Genomic DNA, 9,084 nt, shown 5'->3' on the forward strand with positions numbered 1-9,084 from the left:
TTTTTGGAGGGTTAGCACCATTTGATTTACACAACATGCCGACCATTTTAAAGCTGCACATTGTTGTTGTTGTTTTTTTTTTTTATCGTGACACAAACAATAATTAAAAACAGAAACCTGGAGTGTGCATAAGTATTTGTGTATCAAACCCCTAAATAAGAGCTGCTACAACTTCATAAGTCACATAATTAGTTGATTAAGATCCACCTGTGTGCAATCAAAGTGTCACATGATGTCCGTATAAATCCACCTGTTCTGGAAGGACCCTGACTCTGCAACACGACTAACCAAGCAACATGAAAACCAAGGAGCCTCCAAACAGGTCAGAGACAAAGTTGTGGAGAAGTATAGATCAGGGTTGGGTTATGGAAAGAACAGGGCACCATTACAAACCTGACAAGAGAAGGCCCCGCCCACCAAAACTCACAGACCGGGCAAGGAGGGCATTAATCAGAGATGCAACAAAGACACCAAAGATAACACAGAAGGAGCTGCAAAGATCCACAGCGGAGATGGGAGTATCTTAAGCCATACACTCCACAGAGTGGGCGGGGCTTTATGGAAGAGTGGCCAGAAAAAAGCCATTGCTTAAAGAAAACCCATTTGGAGTTTGCCCAACAGCATATGGCAGACTCCCTAAACACATGGAAGAAGATTCTCTGGTCAGATGAGAGTAAAATTGATCTTTTCGGCCATCATGGGAAACGCCATGTGTGGCGCAAACCCATCACCCTGAGAACACCATTCCTACAGTGAAGCATGGTGGTGGCAGCATCATGCTGTGGGGATGTTTTTCATCTGCAGGGACAGGAAAGCTGGTCAGGACTGAAGGAAAGATGGATGGCACTAAATACAGGGCGATTCTGGAGGAAAACCTGTTTGAGTCGGCCAGAGGTTTGAGACTGGGACGAAGGTTCACGTTCCAGCAGGACAATGACCCTAAACATCCTGCTAAAGCTACACTGGAGTGGTTTAAAGGGAAACATTTAAATGTCTTGGAATGGCTTAATCAAAGCCCAGACCTCAAACCAATTGAGAATCTGTGGCGTAACTTGAAGATTGCTGTAGACCAATACAACCCATCTAACTTGAAGGAGTTGGAGCAGTTTTGCCTTGAGGAATGGGCAAAAATCCAAGTGGCTAGATGTGCTAAGCTAATAGAGACATACTCCAAGAGACTTGCAGCTGTAATTTCAGCAAAAGGTGGTTCTACAAAGTATTGACTTTGGGGGGGGTTGAATACCTATGCACACTCCAGATTTCTGTATTTTTCATCTTAATTATTGTTTGTGTCACAATAAAACAACAATTTTCACCTTTAAAGTTGTCGTCATGTTGTGTAAATTAAATGGTGCTAACCCTCCAAAAATCCATTTTAATTCCAGCTTGTAATGCAACAAAACAGGACAAACACCAAGGGGGGTGAATACTTTTGCAAGGCACTGTATACTCCGATCAGCCATAACATTATGACCACTGACAGGTGAAGTGAATAACACTGAGGGGTGGGATATACCTGTATTAGGCAGCAAGAGAAGAGAACAGTCAGTTCTTGAAAAAGTTGATGCGTTGGAAGCAGGAAAAATGGGTGAGCGTAAGGATCTGAGCAAGTTTTACAAATTGTGATGGCGAGATGACTGGGTCTGAGCATCTCCAAAGTGACACATCTTGTGGGGTGTGCCCGGTATGGAGTGGTTAGTACTGAACAAAAGTGGTCCAAGGAAGGACAACTGGTGAACCGGCGACAGGGTCATGGGTGTCGAGGGTCATTGAAGGGTAGCACATATGGTCCAATCCCACAGAAAAGCTCCTGTAGTACAAGCTGCTGAAAACGTTCATGCTGACACCTTTCTGTTTGATACCTTTCTGTGTATGTGTGTATTAAATATTATTGATGCATACTATTCTTAAGACACGTATTTTTTAGTATGTTACCTCGTTTGTTGACAGTTTCGGCGAACACTTCCGCCTTCTTCAAAACAGTCGCCAGATGTCGAGTGGTGACGTGCCTTATCAGCTGATGTTACTCTATGGAGGCGTGAACGTCCCGCCCAATTTGACAGGTAGTCCACGCCTCCTGCTGTCAGGTCGCTGCTCCAGGACGGCGCTCCAGGTGTGTGACAGCGCGTACGCTCCCTCATCCCACTCTATGCAACTTTTTTATGGAGGATCTGGAAACACGAGCCATAGAAACAGCACCGGATGACTACAAACCTATCTTCTGGAAAAGATACGTTGATGACATTCTTGAAATAACCAAAACAGGCCACACACAACAACTCACGGATCATCTAAACTCCATAGACAAGACAGGCAACATCAAATTCACACACGAAGAGGAAACGGACAAGACAATAGCATTTCTGGACCTAAAAATACACCACACAGAAGAAGGGAACATCAGAATTACAACATACAGAAAACCTACACACACCGACCAATATCTTCTCTGGACATCTGAACATCCCATCGCACACAAAATGTCAGTAATCAGAACACTATACGATCGAGCACAAAGCATCACGGAGGAGAAAGACAGACAGGAGGAGGAACAACACATCCAACAGGCATTAAAAAACTGCCAATATCCACCGTGGGCAATTCGGAAAGGGAAATTACAGACACAAATAAAGGAAAAAAACAAGAAAAAACACAGAAAAAACAAACTGGGGCTTTGTCACATTACCATACATAAAAGGAGTTACAGAGCGCATCCAACGATCCATGAGGAAATACCACATCAACACCCCGGTCAAACCATACAAGAACCTCCGACAGCTGCTAGTTCACCCCAAAGACAAAATACAACTGGACAATAAATGCAATGTCATATATGAAATCCCTTGCCGTTCATGCAATAAAGTTGGTGAAACGGGCAGATGCTTCCACATTCGCAGGAAAGAACACCAAATAGAATGTGAAAAAGAAACAACAAAAAGACTCACAAGATTCGAAAAAGAAAAAGCAAACCAAGAAAACTTAAAATCAGCCATTTCAGACCACTGCAAACGACATAATCATGTAATGAATTGGGAAGAGGCCAGAGTCATTCGCGCTGAAGAGAATAGATACCAGCGTTGGATTTTAGAGGCAGTGGAGATACGAAAGCGGGCGCAGAGGACGATGAACCGGGATGAGGGAGCGTACGCGCTGTCACACACCTGGAGCGCCGTCCTGGGGCAGCGACCTGACAGCAGGAGGCGTGGACTACCTGTCAAATTGGGCGGGACGTTCACGCCTCCATAGAGTAACATCAGCTGATAAGGCACGTCACCACTCGACATCTGGTGACTGTTTTGAAGAAGGCGGAAGTGTTCGCCGAAACTGTCAACAAACGAGGTAACATACTAAAAAATACGTGTCTTAAGAAACGAACCTAAAGAATAGTTATAATAATCAGGCATAATGAATTTTCACTACATATTATTGATGCATTTTTAGACTGCAGTGCGTGATCATGTCCGACATGGCGAAGGAAAAAGCCGTCCGGCTGCTGAAGAAGCGAGAGAGCATGTCGTCTCTGGGCAGTCAGGATGTGAGAGCCAGGAGGGAAGAGCTCACCATCAAGACCAAGGAGTGAGTTCCTGACTTCATGTCTCAGTGGGATTAACGTGAAACTTTGGTCAGAAGTCAGATGTCCACAATGTTTCCTTTACACCAAATGTAGTCCTTTCGCAGAGACAACGTTCAGTGTCTGATGTTTACTTCTTTAGTTACTTCCATTACAATTTCTTATTCTTATTATTATTTACAATTATAAACATTAGTGTGGATTAACTCACCGTTTCCCATGATGCTCTTCTCTCTCTATAGCTCTATCAGTAGCGTGTCCTATTTGGACGAAGCTGGTCACCATGATGAAAACCCTAAACATGCAGTGCAAACGGAGAACACGTACCAGCTCGGTGAGCTCTGTAGTTTTTTGGGGGGTTTTTTTGGTTAAAGTATTAAACTCCCGAGGCAAAGTGGCCAAGTGGTTAGAGTGCTTGACCACTAAGCAAACGGTCCCCGGTTCAAGCCTCATCTCGGATGGGGATCTGGGGCTCGCCTCCTGTCCACCCAGCAGTGAATGGGGACCTGGTGGAAACACTGGGGAAGTTAAAAGCCGGCAAGGAAAGGAACTGGCCACCCTACCTCATCATGCCGTGGCCTAGACAGAGTGTGCTCTCTAACAGGCACTCCCCAATGTACGTACGAAAACGTATATGGGACTGACTTTGACTTCTGATTAAACTCCCAGGAAGTGATGCTGGTTGTAGATGTAAATTCCTCATAGACTTTACAATTAGCCTTAATGTAGTTATTGAATAATAAATGTAGAATTTAATATCTAGAACTACGTTTTCTTGACGTCTGTATTTGTACATGATTTGTTTCCAAAGAAAACATTTAATCAATACCTCCTGACCAATCAGAATGCAAAACTCAACAAGGCTGTGGGATAAGTGTGGCAATAAATAAGTTTATCCCTAATCACCCACCTTGACGCGTCTATGAGGTTTATCCGGTTGTCCTTTGCTAAGGTCCGTCGAAGCGGTTCCCCATGCACACTGTGAGGGAGATTCTGAAGGATGTTCTGAGCAGCTACCTGCAGGAGGAGAAGTATGAACCCGAGCTGTGCAGACAGATGACCAAAACCATAGCAGAGGTCAGTTCTCACTATGAAGGGTGGGGCCTCTAGGGGTTCTCCAGAACTAGCATTGAGAACCTGTGTTCTAGGGTGTAGTCATGATCACTTCGGATTCCACTGAGTCCAAATCTGTGTGTTCTTGCAGGTGGTGAAGGCGCGAGTGAAGGACCTGATGATCCCTCGCTATAAGATTATCGTGACGATCAGCATTGGCCAGCTGGCAGAGCAGACCGTGCGCATGGTGAGCCGCTGCCTCTGGGACGCCACCAATGACACATTTTCATCGTACGTTTTCAAGAATAACTCGCTCTTCGCCGTCTCCAATGTCTACGCCGTGTACTTTGAATGAGGCTGCGTATGAGAACCACATCAGAGTGGAACTGTAGGTTCTAACTTTAAGGAGTTCTTCAGCATTAAGACTTGGAATGTAATATTTAAGGACTGGAATCTAAATATGTGAGGATGACATGATTTCAACACATGGGTGGATGGATGAAAATTCTTATTTAAAGCCATTTTTTCCATTTCTCCAGATTTATTGCTATATTTACATTTATACGTACACTGCAATTACAGATGGATGGATGGATATAGGGAGGAACTGATGAATGGGTGAATGGATATGTGGATGGATGGATAGATAGATGGGTGAATAGATAGATATATGGATAGGTTAATGATGGATGAATGGATGGATGGATGGATGGATGGATGGATGGACTGAGGAATGGATGAGGATGAATACTGAGGATGAATTTGTGACTGTGTGGATGGGTGTATGAATGAATGGATGGATAGATGGATTAAAGGATAAATGAATTGTTATGGGGATGACGGAAAGATGGATGGATGAATATGTGAATGTATGGATGTACGGATAGTTGGATGAATGGATAAATTAATGGATGAACAGAAAGATGGATGGATTGATTGATGGATGAATATGTGAATATATAGATGGATATATGAATGGCTGGATAGATGGATTAATGGAGAAATTAATTGACATGGGATTGAAGAGAAAGCTGGATGGATAGATGGATGAATACATAAATTAATGGATATATGGATGAAGAGAAAGATGGATGGATGGATGGATGGATATATATGTATATGTGAGTGGATTGATGGATGGACGGATGGATATATGAATGAATGGACAGATGAATTAATGAATAAATGAATGGAGATGGGATGGACAGAAAGATGGATGGATGGATGGATGGATACATTAATGGATATATGGATGAACAGAAAGATGGATGGATGGATGACTGAATGGATAGTTGAATTAATATATAAATTAATGGAAATGGATGGATGGATATACACTATATTGCCAAAAGTATTTGCTCACCCATCCAAATTATCGGAATCAGGTGTTCCAATCACTTCCATGGCCACAGGTGTATAAAATCAAGCACCTAGGCATGCAGACTGTTTTTACAGTTTGGAGCTGGCCCCTTCCTCTTCCAACATGGCTGTGCACCAGTGCACAAAGCAAGGTCCATAAAGACATGGATGACAGAGTCTGGTGTGGATGAACTTGACTGGCCTGCACAGAGTCCTGACCTCAACCCGATAGAACACCTTTGGGATGAATTAGAGCGGAGACTGAGAGCCAGGCCTTCTCGTCCAACATCAGTGTGTGACCTCACAAATGCGCTTCTGGAAGAATGGTCAAAAATTCCCATAAACACACTCCTAAACCTTGTGGACAGCCTTCCCAGAAGAGTTGAAGCTGTTCTAGCTGCGAAGGGTGGACCGACGTCATATTGAACCCTATGGATTAGGAATGGGATGTCACTTAAGCTCATATGTGAGTCAAGGCAGGTGAGCAAATACTTTTGGCAATATAGTGTATGAATGAATGGATAGTTGAATTAATGTATAAATTAATGGATATGGGGATGGACAGAAAGATGGGTGGATGAATGGATGGATGGAGGGATACATTAATGGATATATGGATGAACAGAAAGATGGATGGATGGATGGATGGATGGATGGATATATATGTGAGTGGATGGGTATATGAATGAATTGATGGTTGAATTAATATATAAATTAAGGGATATGGGAATGGACAGAAGGATGGATGGATGGATGGATATATGGATGAACAGAAAGATGGATGGATGGATGGATAGATGAATGAATGTATAGTTGAATTAATGTATAAATTAATGGATATGGGGACGGACAGAAAGATGGATGGATGAATGGGTGATATTAATGGATATATGGATAAACAAAAAGATGGATGGATGAATGGATGGAGAGATACATTAATAGATATATGGATGAACAGAAAGATGGATGGAGGGAGGGAGGGATAGAGGAATGAATGGATGGACGGATAGATGGATGGATGGATGGATGGATGATACATTAACGGATATATGGATGAACAGAAAGACCGATGGATGGTTATGTGTCTATGTAAATGGATGGAGAGAGCAAGTAAATCAACACAAAAAAGGTCATGAAATAAAACTCTGAAATAAAATAAATGGAAAAAACTGGTGTGGTGATTTGAGGATAAACTGCTCACTGGACCAGAGCGCTGTAAAGTTCTAAACATCATCCATTTTTAAAAAGACATTATTACTCATGTCATAATCCATGACAAGTCTTCAGTCAGTATTCAGGATATAAACTCAGAGACGCGTTCAAATTTTATACTTCAGTATTTATTTATGACACATTTCACATCATCTTCAGCATCATGGTCATCATACTCATCTTCATCGCCATCATCATCAGGATCCTCAGCAGCACACACTGTTTCATTGGTGTGTATCACACAGCCTTGGACAGCTTCACAGATCGCTCCACTCCCCGTACAGATGTTATTGAGTTCACTGGACTGGATTTCTTAAATTCACAATTTAATTTGAACATTTGTACTGAACCTATATACCCTTATGTTTATGAATAAACATTCATAATTGTTTAAATCCATTCATAAATTAAGATGAATTTCACTGATTGGTTACCAAATTCAACACCAGTGGACATGAAAACAAAAGAAATACATAATGTTTTGATAAATTTTCTTTTTCAGCCTGTCAGGTTTAAGAAAGAAAAAAAAATTGAATGGCCTCTCCAGACAGGACAGCGTTTCTCTCAGCACATGAGTGCCAGGTCGCTTTTCCTGCATCCCACTCTGCAGCAGAGATCCAGCAACGCCGAGTCCTCACTCCTCCTGAACCTCAGCGTGTCTCCCAGCTCTGAGTCTGTCCAGAACACACCAATTAACCACGAGTTTGTTGGTTAGGTGTGAAGAGGAAACATGCAAAACATTCCTGAGAAATCAAGATTCTGCAAATTCAGATGATTACTGACCCTTTGTGAAGATCTCGTGTAGGCTCCTCCTCCACCTGGAGCCACCACATGTGTAGACGATAGCGCGCAGGAACTCGCGGCCGCACAGCCTCATGGGAAGTTGGGACGCTTCTGTCGGTGGCGCGCAGGCCAGCAGAGGCACCAGGACACATACCAACAGCAGGACCTTCATAGCTGCTAGAACGTCTGTCCAAAAAAAAACAGGCTCATGGAGCAACAGAGCGACTGTTCTTCACTTTTATACTGGACATGTTATGAATAACACCCTGTTGACGCTGGTTTTCCATGACTCTCCAAATGATACCTTGTTCCTTATGTGAGTATAAAATGCACACATCCGGCAGAAGAACGCCTCTGCGCTTCTATTTTTTTGTGCAAAACACACTTGTTGAAAGAGCCATTTCTTTAATTTTATAGCAACATGTGTGTAATGAGGCTGGTTTATAGCTGTGTGCTGGGAAAGTGGATCATAATGACGCTATAAAGACACTCACCCGTAAAAAGCGTGCGATCGGCGATTGGTGTCGTTCTAATGTAATGGTGGCACTTACCTGGCCTCAAACATGTCGACGTCAACTAAAAGCATGATCAGCTCGCAAGATGGTTTGTCGCCTGCAGTTTCATGTCAGGACGTCATTCCACAAAACACTGCACAGAAGATTACACGTTGGAAGTTCTTTTACAATAATAATAATAATAATAATATGGTTGCCATCCCAAGATGTGACAATAAACTTTATTGCTGTTGGCCGAATGAATCGTCTCATCTCATTATCTGTAGCCGCTTTATCCTGTTCTACAGGGTCGCAGGCGAGCTGGAGCCTATCCCAGCTGACTACGGGCAAAAGGTGGGGTACACCCTGGACAAGTCGCCAGGTCATCACAGGGCTGACACATAGACACAGACAACCATTCACACTCACATTCACACCTACGCTCAATTTAGAGTCACCAGTTAACCTAACCTGCATGTCTTTGGACTGTGGGGGAAACCGGAGCACCCGGAGGAAACCCACGCGGACACGGGGAGAACATGCAAATTCCACACACAAAGGCCCTCGCCGGTCACGGGGCTCGAACCCGGACCTTCTTGCTGTGAGGCAACA

The 9,084-nt window shown here is 43.2% G+C and overlaps 2 protein-coding genes across 2 annotated transcripts; one reads left to right on the plus strand and one right to left on the minus strand.

The window, feature by feature from the left end:
• Window positions 1-3,457: 3,457 nt before the first annotated feature.
• dynlt5 (dynein light chain Tctex-type family member 5) lies at window positions 3,458-4,979 on the plus strand. Its single transcript, XM_060920991.1, has 4 exons — window positions 3,458-3,576; window positions 3,814-3,905; window positions 4,524-4,648; window positions 4,776-4,979. The coding sequence occupies exons 1-4, from the start codon at window positions 3,458-3,460 to the stop codon at window positions 4,977-4,979; spliced, it is 540 nt and encodes a 179-aa protein (XP_060776974.1).
• A 2,780-nt stretch (window positions 4,980-7,759) lies between these two features.
• On the minus strand, window positions 7,760-8,150 carry insl5b (insulin-like 5b). Its single transcript, XM_060930738.1, has 2 exons — window positions 7,979-8,150; window positions 7,760-7,869 (listed from the first exon to the last, which is right to left on the minus strand). Exons 1-2 carry the CDS (start codon window positions 8,148-8,150, stop codon window positions 7,760-7,762), a joined length of 282 nt encoding a protein of 93 aa, XP_060786721.1.
• Window positions 8,151-9,084: the final 934 nt, after the last annotated feature.

This window comes from Neoarius graeffei, chromosome 1 (assembly GCF_027579695.1).
Source record: "Neoarius graeffei isolate fNeoGra1 chromosome 1, fNeoGra1.pri, whole genome shotgun sequence".
NCBI classification, from domain to species: Eukaryota; Metazoa; Chordata; class Actinopteri; order Siluriformes; family Ariidae; genus Neoarius; species Neoarius graeffei.

Bases quoted from the DNA above. Each gene is read 5' to 3' on its own strand.
- dynlt5 (XM_060920991.1), top strand. From the start codon at position 3,458: ATGTCCGACATGGCGAAGGAAAAAGCCGTCCGGCTGCTGAAGAAGCGA. The intron at 3,577-3,813 runs GTGAGTTCCTGA...CTCTCTCTATAG, and splicing joins CTCACCATCAAGACCAAGGA to CTCTATCAGTAGCGTGTCCT. The intron at 3,906-4,523 runs GTGAGCTCTGTA...TCCTTTGCTAAG, and splicing joins GGAGAACACGTACCAGCTCG to GTCCGTCGAAGCGGTTCCCC.
- insl5b (XM_060930738.1), bottom strand. From the start codon at position 8,150: ATGAAGGTCCTGCTGTTGGTATGTGTCCTGGTGCCTCTGCTGGCCTGC. The intron at 7,870-7,978 runs GTCAGTAATCAT...TGTTCTGGACAG, and splicing joins ACACGAGATCTTCACAAAGG to ACTCAGAGCTGGGAGACACG.